This window comes from Haliaeetus albicilla, chromosome 4 (genome assembly GCF_947461875.1).
Source record: "Haliaeetus albicilla chromosome 4, bHalAlb1.1, whole genome shotgun sequence".
Lineage (NCBI taxonomy): Eukaryota > Metazoa > Chordata > Aves > Accipitriformes > Accipitridae > Haliaeetus > Haliaeetus albicilla.
In genome coordinates, this window is record NC_091486.1 from 8,225,399 (window position 1) to 8,245,549 (window position 20,151).

The 20,151-nt window shown below is 36.6% G+C and overlaps 1 protein-coding gene across 8 annotated transcripts in view; it reads left to right on the plus strand.

Moving 5' to 3' along the window:
* ZRANB3 (zinc finger RANBP2-type containing 3) overlaps window positions 1-19,089 on the plus strand; it is a 53,825-nt gene extending 34,736 nt beyond the window's left edge. For 6 of the 8 annotated variants that reach the window (XM_069780811.1, XM_069780807.1, XM_069780810.1 and 3 more), the window contains 15 exons: window positions 856-1,027; window positions 1,431-1,559; window positions 2,951-3,070; window positions 3,700-3,819; window positions 4,341-4,520; window positions 6,006-6,158; window positions 6,810-7,278; window positions 8,259-8,462; window positions 8,983-9,074; window positions 10,567-10,668; window positions 13,334-13,476; window positions 14,924-15,067; window positions 15,937-16,330; window positions 17,614-17,745; window positions 18,346-19,089. In XM_069780811.1, the coding sequence (XP_069636912.1) occupies window positions 856-1,027; window positions 1,431-1,559; window positions 2,951-3,070; window positions 3,700-3,819; window positions 4,341-4,520; window positions 6,006-6,158; window positions 6,810-7,278; window positions 8,259-8,462; window positions 8,983-9,074; window positions 10,567-10,668; window positions 13,334-13,476; window positions 14,924-15,067; window positions 15,937-16,330; window positions 17,614-17,745; window positions 18,346-18,444 (2,653 nt within the window). In that variant the 3' untranslated portion in view covers window positions 18,445-19,089. The remainder of the gene's footprint in view (window positions 1-855; window positions 1,028-1,430; window positions 1,560-2,950; window positions 3,071-3,699; window positions 3,820-4,340; window positions 4,521-6,005; window positions 6,159-6,809; window positions 7,279-8,258; window positions 8,463-8,982; window positions 9,075-10,566; window positions 10,669-13,333; window positions 13,477-14,923; window positions 15,068-15,936; window positions 16,331-17,613; window positions 17,746-18,345) is intronic. The other 2 variants (XM_069780806.1, XM_069780812.1) reach the window with 2 other exon arrangements.
* The last annotated feature ends 1,062 nt before the right edge of the window (window positions 19,090-20,151 follow it).

The following is a 20,151-nucleotide window of genomic DNA, read 5'->3' on the forward strand; positions in this document are numbered from 1 at the left end:
TCTAAATTATGTTGTCAGTGGTTGTTGTTTGTTGTTTTTTTTTTTAATTACCAGTACAAGTACATGCTTGCAACATACTCTCCTGGCATTGGAAAATGCTACCTGGGCTTATCTCCAAAGACAGCAAAATCTGTCATTCTCATTATTTTGTTTTCTCTTGGCAATGTTGACAGAGAAAAGCTGCTGTTCCTGCTGCAACGCTTCCTTAAAAACAACAAAGCAAAGAAAGAACAAGGAAGACTAAGCTAATAAATTCTTTCTCTTTTCAACCTTTAGCTTTTTAACCTTAAACCTACTTCCTCTATTTAACCTTGCTAATCAAATAGTATTACATTTAAAGATGGTACCTTGAGCTTTAAATCCTGTCTCTGACTGTAACTAGGAGGGAATTCTCAGGGAGGGAAACAAAGAAATATTAATGGTGATATTTGCAGCTTTCATGATAGCTTCCCTGTCATTTGTTCCCCTCTATAATATAATAAAGAGCGGTCTCATGGTGGTATATTCTTCTCATTAGACCATTGAAACAAGAGTTATAAAATTACACCTGAAACTTCTGCTTCCTGTAGAAAGGCAAGTGTAGCTGGGATGAGATGGAGGACTGTACACATCTGATGGGTAGTAATGCCTGCAGGCAGCGGTATCTGCTGGGAAGTTGAAACAGCTCTGACTTTAGCTTTGGAAGGAATCAGACAGAAAGCAATCATCTCTCTGGCATAAACAGGAACACCAGGTGTTATTATCTAGCACACTTTCATATCTAATAGTGTGGTTTAAAATTAATTACATACTGAAGGTTTCTATTGAATTTGGAAGAGCTAGTTTTTACCCTCAGTGTTGATTTTTCATTTTCAGGTTTTTTGGTAAAAGAACTCAATGGGACTGTAGAGGAGCTTCAAATTTAGAAGAACTACATCAACTTTTAAGTGAAATAATGATCAGAAGACTGAAGAATGATGTTCTAACTCAGTTGCCTCCCAAAGTTAGGCAACGTATTCCGTTTGACCTCCCACAAGCTGCAGCTAAGGTAAATTTTCCACTTTTGCTAAAAACACATTTGTTAGTAAATAGTAATATCTATGTATTCATATGTATTTATATATATGAATGTGTATTATATGTCGTTACACAGAATGTGTGAATATATAGCATAGCATGTCCATATTCTTTTTAAAATATAACATGAAGAACATTAATATAGCAATTTTTTGGCATCAGATAATGATAAAATTTGTTCTATTTTTAGTACAATCTCCTTCCTTTCTGTCTTCCTTTCCCTTAGATTTTGAATCCTACAGTTACTTTTAGCCAAATTTGATAGAGTTCTCGAAAGTACTCAGTTCCTAAACATTTCATGCTTGAAATGTACGTATTGAGGTAGAACATGCTTTGTACTATGTATCTAACCACTGATCTCTCCTGCCAATTAGAATTTGAATACCACTTTTGCAGAGTGGGAGAAATTAATGAGAAATCTGAATTCAGATGCCACTGAAAGCCACTTTTCTGAAGTCATGAATCTAATCACACGCATGTATAAAGAAACAGCCATTGCCAAGGTAAGCGTGGAAGCCTTTTCTTAATATATTTAAAATACCCAGTGGTATTTTAAATCTCACATTGCAATGTGGAGAAACGCTCTGTTTTTCGCTGCTATGTTCATGGAATAGGCTGAACCCCATTATAATGACCTGAGCTAAGTGTTAAAACTATTGCTGATAGTTTTAACCAAGCTGGCTGAGACTGTCCAGATGTAGTCTCCCAACAGCACTAAATGCGTCTTGCAGATTTAGGGATATACTGAAGGTGGGTACTTCAGGGACATACCTGTGTGTCAGCAGCTGCTGCAGCTGACCCAGGATGGTACTGATGCAGCCCTTACGCAGACTGCATTCTGTCAGTACGGGTTCTCCCCATGGATAAATGTGGAAGAACAATCCCATCTAGCTGGTCTCTTTCTGTTTTATCAGATGGGACCCCATGTTCTGTATTTCCTCCTGTAGTACTGTAGCCTAAGATATAAGGAAAAACAAGTTAATGACCAAAATCTTTTACGTGCCTACTTTTTACCCTGCTATCAGACTTCATTATGCTAGCCTATTTTTAGAAAAGTATAGGAAAAAAAAAAAAGTTGTGGGTGAGAATCTGACCAACTCCTGCAAATTTTTTTCTCCGTCTTAAAAATATCACTATGGTTCTGTTGCTGTTTCTTCCCCACTTTGCTAGTCCCTCCCCTCTGGTAATCAATTTCAAACAGAAAGTTGAAAGACAAAAAAGAGAGAAAAAAAGAAATCTGAGGACTGCTGCAGTGGGTATTGCATTAACCGTTGATCACTGATAAATTTCATTATTAACTGTCATCGTTACTTTAATAGTTTTTGTAAAAGGTATTGAAAATTATATTTGACACAAAAGAATTCTATGAATGTTTAAATAGAGCAATATTTTATGATTACAGTATCATGAAAGTATCAAAATTATTCTTTCAGTTTTGATATATGGCGTTATGTGAGTGCAGATACAGAAGTTCTGATTAAACAATACCTTGTCCGTTTGAAATATGTTTGGGCAGAAATCAATTTTGTTTTTTCCAAATATGGCTTAAAACATCATATAATGATGTTGTAACTAAAAGGGGTTTTATCTACATCTTAATCTGGAAGAAGTGGCATGTAATTATGCAATCTTTTGAGGATAAATGTTTTGGGTTTTTTTTTTCTCTGAAGGAATGAGATAGGTTTCTCAAAGACATAAATTTGTGGTATTTTTTAAACAAAATTAATTTGAATAATTTTATACTTAACTATGTTAGCGTTTGATAAAGTCTTAAATGGATAACAAAAAGTTTGGAAATTTACCTTTTTATATTATTGAAATACATTGAAGTAAAAACTGTCTTTTTGAACACTTTGTATGTCTTAACTAATGAAAACGCACTCTTTTACTCCAGGCAGGAGCAGTAAAGGACTATATCAAAATGATGCTTCAAAATGACAAACTGAAGTTTCTAGTTTTTGCTCATCACTTAAGCATGCTTCAAGCCTGTACAGAGGCAGTTATAGAAAATAAGGTAATGATTTAACAAATGTGGTCACAAATTTAACTTCAGACTTTACAAATACGTATGAGCTGTATTTGAATTCAGTAGATATTTTATGGTGTGGTACTTTATTGAGTCAATGTTGTAGGCAGTTGTTTCCCAAGTTTTTCTACCAATGTGCTTCTGTCTAGTTTGGTTTTTTTTTTTTTTTTTACAGAACACTATCATTTCACCTGAACATTTAATTCAAAGCAGTAAAAATGTTTGCAAACAACCTTCATATTGTTTTGATCATAGACTCTCAACCATTGCTAGGGAATGGTGCCTAACTTTGCTATTTCATACTGTTATTATTTTGCAAATGCTTGGAATTTTAATAAATCACGTCAGGGAAATAACAGATTCTTCTGCTGAGTATTCCATTTTATGATCCCATGTTTGTTCTGTCTTCTCCTTTTGTAAACAGGGAACACTACGTCTAAACATCTCTAGATGGAGGCTTAATTGTAAATCAAAGGGCAAAAGAGTACTGATGCATCTCTATCCATGTGACAGAAATAGAACAGATGTTTTCATATTTTCATTGGGGAACAAAGGATGATTGTGTTCAAAAATGGACACTGAAAATGTCATTTTGTCTCTATTATGGTATGTTACAGGTTCGCTACATACGAATAGATGGAAGTGTTCCTTCTGCAGAAAGAATACATCTTGTTAATCAGTTTCAGAAGGATCCTGATACTCGGGTTGCTATTTTGAGTATTCAGGCAGCTGGTCAGGTAGGACAAAAAAAGAAAATATGTGAAATAAGAAACTTGAAGAATATAGGTACTAAAATAATTGGTGACTGAAGTGATTTACTGAAGGCAATTTATCTTCATGCAATATGTCTTTTGTAGACTCATGTATTCATTTTTCTGCACTAATCATGTTAACTGTTTTAAGACTCTGTTGAAATTACTTGAGCAAAATCAAGATAAGCAGCAGCATCTCATTCTTGGATAATTACTAAAACTTCATTTTCTCTAAAAATACCAGATTAATAAGAAATAAATGTTACTTTCATAACGAAAAGCAGTAGGTAGTCTTTGCACAATATTGAAGTGGTTTTTTAATCTTACTTGTATCTATCTGAGGCCCAAGGAAGAAATTGGTGTAACAGGCCCATCTGCTGTCAAGGTGGTCCCTTTTATTTCCATATAAAAATGTCCTGTACAACCTTTAGCTTTCTTTTGCTTTAGATATTGGTCATTTGTGTGTGGAATCTTTTTTCTAAAATGCATCTACTTATTTTGTTTAGGGTTTAACTTTCACTGCTGCTACTCATGTTGTGTTTGCTGAATTGTATTGGGATCCAGGCCATATTAAGCAAGCAGAAGACAGAGCACACCGAATTGGGCAGTGCAGTTCTGTGAATATTCACTTCCTTATTGCAAAAGGAACAATGGATACTCTTATGTGGGCAATGCTGAATCGCAAGGTATGTGTGGAATAGAACCAAATAATCAAGAACTCGCTATGTTTAAGATAGCACTTAAGTGCATGTGCCAAATAACACACTTGCTTATCTGGAACACTCTCCTACTATAAGACAAATTGATACACCTAGAATTGCTAATCATTAAAATGTCCATGTCTGTTCCAAATTAGTCTTTTCTAGCTTTTTGCTCTCCATTTAAGATCAAAGATAAAAAAGGTAACTTTTTGCTGAGATGAATGGGATGGTTCAGATCTACAGGAGATCATTTTTTTATCTTCTTTCTAGCTTTTTATTGCTCTGGTTGTTCAGTTTACAATTTTAAGTTTTTTTCCACAATAATAACAGCTAGAGTTTGTTGGCTTTGGTTTTGGTTGTTTTTTTTAACTGGGTGGATGTTGTGCCTTACTAAACTTCATTTCTGAGAGGAATATGCATTCTCAAATAATTCTTCTTCATCAGACACAAGATTACAGTAATCTTATCTTCTGTTGCTATTTTCCTCAAATATTACCCAGTCCTTGTTAGGAGGAGTAATTCTGTCCTGCTTTCTTTCCTTACTTGGAAGATCTCTGAGAGTTCACAGGACTAAGAAAAAATAATTTGGCTGTTTTGCTTTTGTGACCTTTTTGCCACCTTTGATACCATTTGTTAGTGTCTTGTTTTTAGAACTCATGTGTGTTTGTATTCTGTCAGCTCTTGTTTTCTGACACTTCTAGAAGTGTCAACGTAGAAAGAACTGCCTTTTAAACTCTAGTTGTCAGAATTGCTTGAGATTGTGGCTACACAGGATTTCTTCTGATGCAAATGCCAACTTATAGTTGTTGTTCCTGCATTTGGCTGCCCCTGTGTTGTAGAGGTGCAATTGTTTGTGTCCATACAGTTAGAGGAGAAACTGATAACCTTTTGTTTTGTTTTGTTTGCCAATATATTCCTCTCCTGCTGAAAAGTAATCACAGCTTAAAGAATCTAGGTACTGCAAACTGTATTTGACATTCAGTTGGGGAATGAAACTCCGCATTCTAATTCCTGTAGGTACCTCTGAAAAAAATCTCAGCCAGTCCAGTGCATTAGAAGTCTCTTTAAACATGGCACAGATGGGTCTCAATAATTCACCAACAATTTACCGTACAAGAGTTCTGTCACTAAACTGCTTCTTTCAATTAGTTCTGCCTTTGTTTCCACATGCCAAGCAAAAGGTGTAAAGGCTGTAAGAGGTGTACACAGTGTATATATTGTCTTTTAACTTCAATAAATACTGACATTTTTTATGTACCTTTTCACACATTGTAGTGTGTTAAATATGCTAATTACTGTTATTCTTGCAGAAATGGCTGCTGGAAGGAATAGTTTTAATCACTTAAGTTATTTTGAATTATTGCAGAGTTTCTTACTTTGCAAATGGTGATTTAAGTTTGCAAAGGAAGCAAATTGTTTGTTCCAAGATGTGAATTTCTTGGAAACTTCATGCAAGTCATCTTTCTGCAGGCCAAAGTTACAGGCAGCACCTTGAATGGCAAGAAAGAGAAAATGCAGGCTGACGAAGGTGATAAGGAGAAATGGGATTTTTTGAGTTTTGCTGAGGCCTGGACCCCAAATGAAAGTCTAGAAGATCCCAAAAATGAACTTCTGTTTACGCATGTAAGACTCAAAACTTACGTTTTTCTGTTTTCTTTCATTTAAAAACATTACAACCATTGTTCACTTAAGCATTCCATGTACTGCAGACTTTACTAATGGAGAAGCACTAAATAAGTGGGAAAAAGTAATGTAAATTCCATTTTAAAAAATAAGTGAAGTTGGGGAAAGTGCTCTGCTGGGTATAAATGTCATCTACAAGCTTCCGATGTGTCCTTATGTTATGTTTAGGTGACTGACCCACCCTCAGAGTCAGATAAGACCAAGTAATTTCTGTTTAAATTAGAGCTTTATTAGCTGACCTGAATTTAATTGGCTATTATTTTAAAAACTATGTTTAAAAGCCTCTCCTTGTAACAGGCATCATCAAAAAAGGCACATAGCATACCAGTTCTGTGCATTTGTTTTCTGATAGTGCTATTTCAGAATTTTCCTGAGAATATTGAAAATACTTTTCACAAAACAGAAGAGGTATGTTGAATTGCTCTTTCTGCTAGCTGTTTGTTCTTAAAGAAAGATACCTTTTGTTTCCATCTTCAAACTAAAAATAGCTTCTTGTATTACAGAGTAATATTAATGGAGAAAAATAATAATTTTAACAGCTGCTGGTGCAGTAATTATCAGCAGTGTTTATATTTCTTTCCCCTTTCCTAGTTTGAAAAGGAAAGACAGCATGACATACGTTCTTTCTTTTCCCCAAAATCCTCCGCTGAGAAGAAACGCAAAATATTTTCTGCTAATGAATCATTACATAATGATTCAGAATCTTCTGAAGTCACAAAAGAAGATGATGCAGAGAAGAGCAATGAAAATGTGGATTCCACAAGAATAAGTGATGTGGATACGATTTCTCATGAAAGTACCTGTGAACGTGAAGCTAAAAGAGCAAGAAGCATAAGTGGATCTACTCCAGTCAACTCCAGTAAGAAAAAGAAAAAATCTTTGACTGGAAAAAAGCCCTCTTTGTTTTCAGAAAAATACAATGAAGTCTTTCCTTGCGGTTTAAATACTCCAAGCAAAAGTACGGCTTTAAATAAAGTTTGGCACTGTAGTGTTTGCACTTACAGTAATAGTGAATTGCTTCCTTACTGTGAAATGTGCAATTGCCCCCAAAGCAGTAATGGTAAGTAATGTGTGCTGCAGAGAAAAATATGCATTTTTTGTTTCATTTGTGATTAGTTTCAGAAAATACAGTATTTTTGCATATACGAATATACACAAATCGAGGCAAAATATGAAGAATGGTGTCTTTATGTGAACAGATACCTGTTAAGTGATCCTTCTTAATTTTGCTTTCCCCAAGGATCTTTTACATGATTCTAATTTAAACAAATGGAAAATTCAGATAAATGTTAACAGGATATGAATTCAGGGAGGAAGAATATATGCTCAGTTTTCTTTGCAGCAAATGTAGCTTTCCTTTTCCTTGAGGTTTATGGTTATTCTGAATCAAATTAAATGGCAAACTTTTTCTCTACCTATAAAAACTAAATGATGTGGTATAGATGTTTTATTAACTTGGGTATTGTGTATTTGTTATGGGAGACATTACCTGGAAAATATGGCACTTCTTGCTCCAGCAGGTTAGAGTAGATGTCTTTTATTAAGTTTATTTAACTTATCTGGAAATCTAATAAAACATTTTTATAAGTTTTTATAAATCTATCCCCATATTTGCCATTTCAATCCAATTTCAAATAAGGTTCTTTTTCTTTATTTATTTTATTTAAGTCTCTGTGCTTGTTCAAGTAAGGACAACTTCTGAATTTCACAGGTATAGATCAATGCCTGGAAAACTACTTTGTGTGTTTATAGTATACAATAACTGTATGTAATATAGAATTGCCAACTGCATTATTTATTGCATATATTTTGACATTAAGCAGGGTGCATGAATCTGCATAAATGGAAAACTTTGATCCATGTGTTTATTCTCCTAATATTAAAGGTAGCTCCAGTTTCTCAGGTGGTTGCAACATTAGAAAATAAGATGCAATTGCTTTGTATTTCAATTACATAGTCTTGTCTCCAGGTGTGTATTGATTAGGTTCCTGTTTGTACGGGTAGCATAAATAATTGCTTTTTCTGTTTCTTTATCTATAGCTGAGGGAAATCGTGACGCTCCCACGAGCGAAACTGAGGAGGATGTTTCAAAGGACTCCGGAAGAAATGAAGAGAGAGCAGAGTACAGTGCTGAAGACAGAAGAGAAGATTTTGCGGAATTGGTGACCCAGCAATCTGTTGAAATCAGCGAACAGGAAACTGTTGAAATTGAAAATGAAGAAAGTGAAAAAAAGCATGGAGAAGGTAAAGCGGGACTCCTATGAAAGAAAGATTATATCCCATTGCAAAACTGTATTAAATGCCTCTGGCATGAAAAATAGCTTTTAAATAAAAACCTATACAATTGAAAGATAGAAGTACATACAGCAGCACATGATTTTCTTGTTCTAGCCTGGGATGTTTATTGAATTTTGATGATGGATAAATCCAGCCTTTCCATACAACTCCTGAAGCAATACAGAGTTTTTGGCTGACTTAAGAACTATGTCAAACTAGCAGCTGTGAACCTGTATAGTCTTATTGAAACTTACGATGGCATTTACTTTTGTTCAGGACAGCCACAGGCAAAACAGGTGATAGGTAGTTCAGGAGAAACACAAAAAGAAAATACACAAATATCTTAATAACTTGCTGCTTGAGCTGTGTATCTTACTGTGTTGTTCTGGAATTAGATACATGTATAATATTATTTTTAATGTCTGAGTAGACTGAATGAAATGAATGAAGAGGAAAACTTTAATGTCAACATTTTTTCTCTTTATAGGAGATGTAGATAAATCAGAAATGTTTGAATTATATGACGGGCTTATGTTTTGTGCAAGCAGGAATACTGATAGAATTCACCTATATACAAAGGTAAACCTGAAATACACGTTTATTATAATTTTAAAATTACAAAGTAAAATGTTGTCCTATGAAATGTGTATATATACTTTCATTTGTTATATATAAAGACCAGTATTTTTGTATTAGCTGAAATGTACAAAATTTAGCTAGTTTATAATTCTAGTTCTTTTTCTCAGGGGAATTAGGTAATAATTCCCTAGATATGTAACTTCTAACACTTCTCTTAGCTTACAAAATGGGGCTAATACATTAGATGTATACTCAGATCATCTGTTAGAAATGCAAGTGATAGTTATTTAAGATTCCTTTTTTTTATTGTAGTGTCTTATCACAAAATATTTTTCATAGAAGAACATTCAAAATTAAAATAAAAATGACAGTGAATCCTGACAGACTTAAGTAAGTAAAATATTGTCACCACATTTTCAGAAAGCTAGGTTTTGGTGCTGTGTGTAAGTTAGTAACTTCCTGAATAAAACACATTATCATTAATCTGCAATGGTAATGGGAGTACAGAAACTAGCAGTTGGTAATTTTCCAGGTCATTTTTCAAGGGGGAATGAGGACTTTGCAATTCCTTCTTTCAAGGGTTAGAAAAGTTCACCGAGAAGATTTCTTCAAAGCTGGTGAATGAGTCAGTGTATTCAGGTGCAACTGCAAAGCATCACAAATAACTGAGGGCAATTCTTTGAGATAATACATTTTCATTAGGCTGATACAGCTGGGAAAAAGTCAAAAAGAGTGTCCTCTTGTATCTGAAAACTTGTTTAATATACTTAAAATATACACTGCTTCCTAGCTTCACACATTTTACTCAAAGATGCACTTTGGATGGTATTTGGGCAACTGTATATTGGTCTGGGTTGTTTTTGGCTTGGATTAGAGTTTCATTATGCCAGATACTGCACAAAATCTTTCTGCTGAACGATTGGACACTGGGGAATTCTGCTTTGATTCCTTCTCTCAAATGATTGTGAATCATCAGTAAGTTCCTGGGTCATATGTACCCACTGGGTCAACTTGTTCCTTAAAAATTAAGTGGAGGAGAACTTGTTCAGACATTTTTTTAAAAAAAAGGTTAAGTATAATAAACAATGCTCTATTCAAGACTCTGATTTTAAATTTTAATGAAGTGACATTCTCCCATCTACAATCATTCATTTCCTTTGGAAATTCAGTCAAGAGGATTATAATTTCAGTTTCTTAATTTAAGGCAGTGTGTGTCTGAAATATTTGCAAAGAAAAAAATTCAAATATTTTCAGAGCAAAAATTTTCACCCTGTTTAGTTTTAGATATATTAACGTGAATCATGTTTCTTGCATCTGTGGTATTATACATCTGTGGCTGGTTTGTTTTTGTTTTGGTTTTTTTTTCCTGGAAAAATCTTACCATGAGGAACTAAATTTAGTAGGAAGGGAAGATAATTCAGATGAAACAGATAATTTTTTTTTCTAGATTGTGCTACATTGCATCTGTAAACAAAACTGTTTGCTTGTCTAGGATGGTGAACCACTGAATCATAATTTCATTCCATTGGACATACAGCTGGATAACTGGGAGGATTTACCAGAGACTTTTCAGCATAAACAAAATCGTTCATCGGTAAGAAATTCTACTGGCACAGTAATATAATACTTAATACGGAGGGCTTTGACTTTTTTTTTTTTTTTTTTTTTTTTTTTTTTTTTTTAATAATTGCAGAATGCTTCCGGGCCTTGGGATCTAGGCACAGTTTCATCAATGCAAGCAAATCTTATAAATGTTGATATGAATATTAATTATGCAGTCTGTTACTTTGGCAAATTATCATGCCTCCTGTTAACATTTCGGTAGATAGAATCAACCAGGCATCATTTAATTTATCATTTACAGGATTAGTAACTAACATTCGTAAGTCAACAAAATAGCATTTTAAAGGTTATGAATTAAACGGGGCACATTATATGAATAAGAATGTGCTAGATTGTATCAGAGCTGCAGTTCTCAGCAGGTCTCCACTCTCACTTCTTCCTTTGGTCTTCTAACAATTTTCAAAGCAGTGTAGGGCACAGTTCCACTGCGACATGTAGCTTCAGTTAATTCAGTAATAAAGATCCCATTCATAATGGTGTTTGAGGAGAACATTAACACTGTAAACCCTTACTCAAGTAAGGAAATGCAGAATTTAAATTGGATGTGCAACATTATCTGCTTAACATAGTTTTCTTAACTGTTTTTCTCCATTTAAAGAGAAATATAATTTGGAAAATCAGATTCTCTTGTGTAGGAACAAAACTGATTCTTTTTGGTAGGTTCTCCAGCAAGATTGGAACTTAAATTTGTAAGACAGATACCTGACTGATTCAACCAACAGTTTTGTAAAGCAGCTAATGGGTGGGTAACAAATGTTGCCAGAGGATTTCAAAGCTATTTGCTAGACTGAAAAGACAAGTTAAGAATTCCATGTTTGTGGGCGGGGGGTGGCACTGCTTTATGGAACTTCCTGTCCTGCAGCCTTCTCCTCTAGATTAGAAGATCCATATTAGTAAATGTTCCCAAAAAGAATCAAGGAAATACCTTGTTTCTGTTTCCATTATATCCTGCCATTTCATTGACTTCTTTCTTGCTGCTCCAACTCTGAGGAAGTGAGACACATCTGTACACTTTGATGTTTGCCATGTAAAAATACTCACAGCAGAAAAAGAAAATCATTGCCATGTTGTCATCTTGAAGTATGGAAGTTTGTTCCTGGATAAAGCTGAAGTCACAATTAAATCTCTGCTGCACAATGTATTTACTCATCCCATGGTCCGTGTTCAGAAACAGTGTGATACTGACTGCTATAGGTAGTCCGTGAGGGAAAGAGGGGAAAAACGGAATGGAAAAAAACCTACAACCCAAGCCTCTTGTTCAGTTGTCATATTCTTACTCCCATTTATTTTCTGTTGTAGAGATGAGGGTGGGGTGAAATAGTTTTTTGCCTACACACATCCTAAAGCAAGCAGCCATGTTATAAATTCTAAATTTCTATGTAGGAACAGTTTTTCCTTCATTTCCTCACTGTCCTGTGGTTATAGTTGTTACAGAAACCAGTTAATCATACCAGTCCTGTTAGTTTACAGCATCAAAGTTTTTGGGTTTGGTTTTTTTTGTGGCTTCCCAGCCTGTAAAAAAATATTAGATTCAGTACCAGAAATTAAGTTCTTCTGAGCTTCTTTATGTTATTATACTTTCAAATTCTGAATGCAAAATAAGGAAAGGTGATCAATATTATGCTATGTTCTCAATTGTCATTCTGGAATACTTTGTTAAACAGTTCATCAGTTTTTCCTCAGGATCCTGTGGCTGTGTCAATTTGAGATTACTGTGAATTGCAGGTTAAGCTTCTCAAAACTGTTGCCCTTTGACTATTTTGATGGTAAAGTATGTCTCTACTTGCTAGTCAGATCTTTGTGTGCCACACTGAAATGCCACAGAAAAGAGGATGGCGCTATTGCCATAAAAACAGATGCGTAATTAAGATAATTTGGTGATCTGATTTTCATGTCATTAACTGCTAATTTACTATAATTTTATCACGTATGTTTTTCTGACACTGTATTACTGTAAAGGAATATAATAACCTCAAAGCAAGTACATTGGTGATTCTGTTAAAATTTTACAAGTTGCAAAACTTTTGTGAGAAATGGTCTAATACCTAGTTGAATTGAACAACTCTTCAGTTCACCTGTAGCTAAACTGACATTATGGGCTGTACACTACAGATTGTTAATCCAGTGTTAAGAATGTATCAGAAGGTTAGAGGGAAGAAGAAAGGTTGTCTGTAAACCCAATTATAAATGTGGTTCAAGAAATGGGAGTTGAACTTTCCTTTTCTGAGAGGCCTGCTGCAACAGGGAGAACGGCTGCTCTAAGAAGAAAACTCTCTTGCATGTCTGTTTTTCCCACCAACAAAGTCTTGCTTACACAAGAAAGGTTTGCCTGAGGCTTTATCAAGAAACCTTTCTCCTATTGCTACAACTCAGATCAGTAAAGGCCATTTCTGGCCTTATTTTTACCTTCTGGATCAACTCACCTATCATAGCAAAACTATTGTTTTAGACAATGCCAAAGCTGTCAGAGTTCTTCAGCAGGTGAGGGTTGGGGGTTGCAGCTTGTATGGAAAATGACTTGAAGGGATCATTTCAGATAATACCATCTGTTTTCATCCAGCTTTGAATGTATTAATTCATAGCACGTAATTCTGTGTAATGCCTGTCATGCTGCTGACAATAGCATTCTCTACCAGATACTGAGGTTTGTGAAAGAATGGAATCGTCTAACAGCAATGAAACAGAAGATTATCAGAAAAAGTGGTCAGATATTTTGTAGTCCTATTCATGCTGCAGAGGAGTTGTCTAAAAAGCAGCCAGTGGTCAGCAGCACAAAAAGGTATGTGGTTTTTAATTTTTCTTCCTCTTACTAATTGCTGCTGGAAGTTTGATATATTTAATGTAACTTTCAGTGGAATGATGCTGAGACTGTAAACTGGTTGTTCGATGATTGCTTGTCGCATAGTGACAAACGTAGGCAACCAAGCACTGCAGTAAATCTGTTGGAATGAAAGTGTCTGCTTCTCTGTCCGGCACTGTGCCGCATTCAGCAGCTGTTCTGGCTTTCCTGCGCTGCATGTTTAAACATCTGGAACTTGCCGGAGGTTTTTGAGGAAAAACCATGACCTCTGGGACTCAAAAGAAAAGTAAGGTCAAAGAATCTTGTTGTTTTCCCCACCTGGAAGCAGCAATAAATCATTAGTTGCCATCAGTGATATAATGCTTTATTCATAATTCACAGCCTACTCCAAGCCTTTCTGATACTTATTTTTATTTAAGCAATTCTGTTCTCTGTGGATGACATTTCTCAAAACTATTGTTTTCCTTGCTGGGTGTCACTGAAACGGGCTAGTGTTTAATCCTTGTTAAAATCTAATTTACCTTTTTTTTTCACTGTCTTTCCTTTCTCTCTTACTCTATCTTCCCTGACAGACATTTGCAGCTTCAGGGTTGTCATTGCTTTCCACAAAACTTCTTATGCGTACAGGTTAACTCACCAAGGTGCCTCTGCAAACAGTCTATAAACTTTTTATTCCTCTCAGTCCCTACTGTTAAATTCTCCAGGGTGACTATTTTGGCTGTAGGCAAGAATTCAAGTAAATAAAGAGTTTGTAATCCCAGTAACATAAGGAGAAGCAGCAGGTAGTAAGTATTTCTGAACCTGTTGACTGATTGTTTCCTTCCATAAAAGTAGGAAAGATCTAACTGTGAACCATGTTAGAAAATCTACTGTAACCTACAGGTCTTCTAAGGTACTACATAGGATTTGGCATATGCATAGTACAGAGAGGTACGCTTATGAGAAATTGTCTGAATAGTGGTTTTTTGGAAGAATGATCAGAGTAAAGGGATTTTAAGAGTTTTACTTGAGCAGTGATGTTTCGTGTGTTTTCACATTACAGTAAAGAAGTGAGTGCAAACATAACCAACAGAGCTTGTAAACTTCCTGTATTAGCTAGAGTATCAGTGAGACTTCACCTAACTGAACCAAAATGGCTTTCAGATTTCATTGTCAGGCAATATCAAACTGCTTTTGTTTTCATATAGTTATATACAAAACAACTTATCTGCTTGCTGCTTAGAGCTGAATCTGGTTTTAGAAAAAGGTATGTAATATGGAAGTATTATGAAGTATGTTTTCCCAGCCTTTATTCATTTCTCACCCAGGAAATGAGGGATGCTTTAAGAGAACATGCCATATCAATCTTGCTGCAGCAAAGGCTGAATATTCTTTGAGGGAGATTGTTCCCTTTGTAGTATATTGACAGAATTTTGAATTATTCTAGGTACGTGACCAAGGAGGATGTAGCAGCAGCCTCACTTAGCAAAGCTAGGAGCAGTGGGGGCAGCGTTCGCCTCATCTCGAAAGAAAGCGGGGTTTGTCTAAAGAATGAAAATGCTTCTATTGAACAATTGGGTCATTCCACAAAGTAAGTTTATTAATGCAATAAGGTTATCAAGCTGTTTCCCCCAAGATTTTTTTTAAGGTAGCAGAATTACTTCTATGAGTGTTTACCTTGCTGAAGTACAGTGTTTAGATAAGAAACTTGCTGTAGTGCTAATGAGCTATGTTTTATTCTTACAACAATTTAGATTACATCTGTTGTCTGCTGATACAGCTGTTAACTAACAGTCTAATTAAAATGAAACAAGAAAACAGTTACATGATTCAGTTAAGGAAAAAAGGTTAGCTCAGGCCTGCTTGTGAGGTCAACAGCAAATTGAGGACACCAAGTTTTCCTCTATTCTGCCTCAGAATTTAGAAGAAGGGAAAAGAACATGAAAATTCTAGACAGAAAATGCCCTTTTAAAAAATGTATTAAACAAGCAGTGTGTATCCTGCCTGGAGGTAAGCCTTGTTTAGAGTAGGAGACTGCTAGGTAGCTGTGAAAGTTGCGTGGAGAAACCAGGATGTTTCCTTTGACTTTTTACTTCTGTTAAAGAGAGGGCTGAAACGTTTTACATTTATATGTGTACACACCTGATAGAAGCCACTGTTTCTTTATACATACAGCATTGTTTCAGCTAATAATTTAGTGTACATGTGTAAATGTAGTAAGATATGCAAAAGAAAAATCTGTTATATTGTCAAATTTTGTTTAAATGGAAACATAAACCAAATAGATGATTGCACTGTGCAGGTATCAATCTGAGCAAGATTAAGATACTATTTCAACTGAAATTGGTATTTCAGAGCATAAAAGATATCTAATGGAAATATACAGTGCATAAAAACCCTACTGAACTGTTTGCTGAATATCTCCTTTATTAACAGCTGCACTTCCTCCCCGGCAAACAGGTTGCTTCCGGAAAATGGAAAAGGCCCGTCAGCTCCTCATGCAGAGAAGACTGAAGCTGACGGCTCCTCCCTATCCAAAGGCTATTTGCAAGCCTTGGACAGCCAAGGGAACCCGCTCTGTCTCAGCTGTCAACAGCCAACAGCTCAGCTTGAGCTAGGCGGCCAGGCCCGTGCTTGGGACACACGATTCTGCTCTCATGCCTGCCAGGAGGACTTCTCAATTCGCTCTAGTCAGAGCTACCTTAGGACTAAAGTATTTGAAATTGAACACGGTGTTTGCCAGTTTTGTAATCAAAACGCCCAGGAGCTTTATCTCAGCATCAGAGATGCACCCAAGAGTCAGCGTAAGAAACTTCTGGGGAGTTCTTGGATGTCTCACCTTCCACTTGGGCAGGTAATGGTACTGGTCTTTAAGCAGTAACAGCTCCTCTGTGTGTTCCTGTAGCAGATAGATAGTTCAGAGAAATCCAAAATGATGTTCGTACAGGCTGAAGGTCAAAGGTTAACCTAGCACCAACAACAGAATAAGAAAAACCAAAATCCTAAACACAAAAAACCCCAGTGTCTTCTAACACATTTTTTCGTTGCTGAAAGGCACAGGCATCGGAATTCAGATTTCTTAGGGGTGTGGATATTGCAGCCAGATTTACTTGAAATGCACTTTATTAACATAGTTTATGTTTATGGAACAATTTAAGAATGGAGGTAGTCTAGTAGTATTAGGTTATTCCTACTTTGCAGAATGTTTGGTAGGAGCTTAACAAAAGCCAGTTGTCACAGCTCCTTTCAGTATCACCTCAAAATGCATTACAAACAACCACCATTCTTCGTGGTTGTGATTGCTTCTTCACTGACTTGAAGGCAATGGAGCAGGGAGGGAGAACATTCCTGCATAAAGTGGTATTTTTATTCAGAAACTAAAATGCTATTTCATTTTCTGCTGCGAAGTTGAAATTCTGCTTCAGAAGGTACTGGTTCTAAATTGTTTAAATAAATTCTGCAGACACTAATTGAAACTTGCAAAAGAAAAAGTAATCTACTGTCCCTTGTCATATGCGTGGGATCAGCTTTCTTGCTTGCACCTTTTTAAAATAAGGTGATGCACATCTGAAAGACTCGGATGGGAATTCTTGTGGACTGGGGGTATCTTACACCCTGCTGAGCAAACACAACTGAATGTTAGTCCTTAGCTTTTTGAGAGCTGACGTAGGGTTTTGTCACCTACAGTTTCTCAATGCTTGCTATTACAATTACCACTGACGTGATCAAAAACTTAAATGACAAACACCTAGTTAGAGTCTTTAATTTTTGTGATGGGACTATAGCTGTTGCACTCTATTTGTGTGTATTTAATATCAGCACTTGATGATAAAATGGCATCAAAGTATAACTTACTGTACCAATCCAGAAAACTGAACCTTTCCTTCTGTCTTCCCTTGATCCACTGCAATGTGCTTTAGCACACTGCAGGCTAGGTGAAAATATGCCAAGGGAAGTTACAGTTGTTTGCTTGTCCAGTGGGAGTAACAAAAAAATGCTGAGGCTTACTTTCTTTCTCTCGATGAAAACTATAAATAGCTACTTCTCTGAATTATTTCTTGTTCTTATGGTAGGATGTACGTGTAGGTCAGAAGGAATATCTAACGTTTCCAATGTCATGTCCTTTGTTCACTGCAGCTGAATGAAATAATAACAAATCCGACAGAAGGCCAGTTCTGGCAGGTAGACCATATCAAGCCTGTTTACAGCGGAGGAGGACAGTGCTCCCTGGAAAACCTGCAAACCCTGTGTACGGTCTGCCACAGAGAGGTCAGTCTGGTACCGTCAGAAATCCTCACCCTCACAGGGAAAATGTTGTGGAACGTGCACCAGGGCGGTACTTAACTGCATCACGGAAGTATTTTGGGTGCAGGGGCCCCTAGAGGTAACGCAGCCTGACCCCGGGCTCGGAGCAGGTTGCTCAGCACCACCCTGCACGGTCCTGCACCGTCTGAGCCCCACCCCGGTCAGTGCCTGCCCCCCCCTCAGGGTGAAACCTCCTCCCGTGTCCAGCGGGAATGCCCCGGCTGGGGCTCTGGCAGTGCTGCCTTGTGCCCCTGGGGAGGGCCTGGCTCCTGCCCCCCCTTCAGCAGTAGAAGACCGTAACGGGCTTCCTCCTCAGCCCTGTTGTCTCCAGCGGAACAACCCCTGTGCTCTCCATCCCATACAAGGAAGATGGAAAGGTAGCATTAAACTGTTACAACAGTTTCCTCAGGATTTGGGAGAACGTCACTGTAATAAACGTGCGTTTTATTACGTTGTCTCCTGCAAAATTAGACTGAAGTTTAACTGTGGGTTAATGCTTTCCATTGCGCACGCTGTTGCCAAGTAACAATACTTACTGAGCAGACCTGTCTTTCTCTTTTGCAGAGAACTGCAAAACAGGCGCAGGAAAGAAGCCAGATGAAGAGACGTTCTTTAGCTACAAAGTATGGCTGTGATATCACAAAATTTCTTGTGAAAATGTAAAATGCAAAATGTATTCAGTTACACTGTAACTCGGGAACCAGTACATAGTTCTCCTTGTGCCCTGATTTAAAAAAAATCCTTGTAGTCTAGCGTGCTGTTAGTAGAGGGAAGAAAATACAGAATTAAAACCAAGAAATCATTTATAATAGTTGATTGTCAGAGAGCCTTGGGTGAGCGCATCCAAGGTACTTGATCATGGTTATATTTTTGTGACCCTGTGGTTTAAAGCTAAATTCCTGCATGTAACCTTAATGCGATTTTGAAGCATTACTATTTCCCTATTAGTGCATCGTTACAGCTGCAAGAATTTGAAGAAGTTCTGTTGAAGCTTCTGTTGGTCTTACAGGGTTCAGCTGTAGTGGGGACATTATGGACCAAGAAGATTTCTTAGTTTGAATTCTTCTCTTTGTTCACATATCAAAATTGCTGGAGAAAAACGCAGGCTCTGATATCTGTTATGACAAAAATAGCACGAGTGCGTGGTTTGTCTCTTCTAAAACTGTCTTACACCGTTCTGATCAGCCATGAAAGGCCTACTGTTGGCACTGGGCCTAACTTACAGGACTTTGGCATTTAGAATTAATGTCTATTGAAATTGTGTTTTATTTAAACCAGCTTGTATTAAAAACTTATTCATGAAAGGAACAGTAACTATTACCCATTATCTCACCAAAGGTAGGTTCTGGGAAATGCTACAGTTGCATCTCTACAGCCCTGTTAAGGAGAATGCTGGTTGGTTTGGGCTGTTCATGTGGCTTTCTTTACGGTTACTTCAAATAAATACATTTCTCTCTTTCCTGGTGGTATTCTTTTTTTTTATGCTTTATCTGTCTCTCCCCCACCCTTTGAATGCTGTAAGGCAGCAGTAAGTTCACAGAGCATATCTGTACACTACACCTCTTTTTCTGAAAGTACGTGACTGCACTTTCAAGTACATCTAGATAAAATAAGCTGAACTGCTTTCTGGGTTATCCTTCTGAGAAAAATTCTTTAAGACCTTAAACATTCTTTTGCTCAGTTAAAGATTTAAGACAAGGTAGTGTCATGAGCGCATCATTTCCTATAGAGTGAAACTAACTGGACTTTTCCAGCAAAGACACGTTTAGGTAACTAACTGCCTGAAAGAAGTGTTACATGATGTTTGTGTTCTCTGAGTATGATTAAGGGAATCATCTCTTCAGCAGTTTAAAAGACCAAGTAAGAGCCTGATAACGAAATAAGTAAGTAAGTAAGAAAGAAGTGAGGGATTTTCAAGTTTATACAGCCTTTACAAGAGGCCACACTTTAATGTAAAATTTCATGAAGACAGCATGGCAGGAAAAGAGGAAACCAAGAGTATCAGGGGGGAAGAAGCTTAAGTTAAAGACTACTTATTCAGGGATTAGCCTAGTGCAATTTCTTTTAAAGCAGCTAGACAGTTAAACAACAATCAGCTAAATTGATCCTTGTCTTTCTCATCCCTTTTATCAGAGGAATGTGCCCCAGGTAAAACACAAACAGCCTGGAGACCAAATTCTGTGATAAGATTTTCTCTGAAGCAAATTAATTCTTCTTGATCCTGAAAAATTAATTTCCCATTGCCACAGTTTTATCTGAGGGGAGCACTCTAGCCCCTCAGAGAAGTTTTAGGGTAACACGTAGGACCCTACTATTTGAGGCAGAACTTAACTTTCTATACTTAATGTAGTCAGAGTCATAAACAACGCT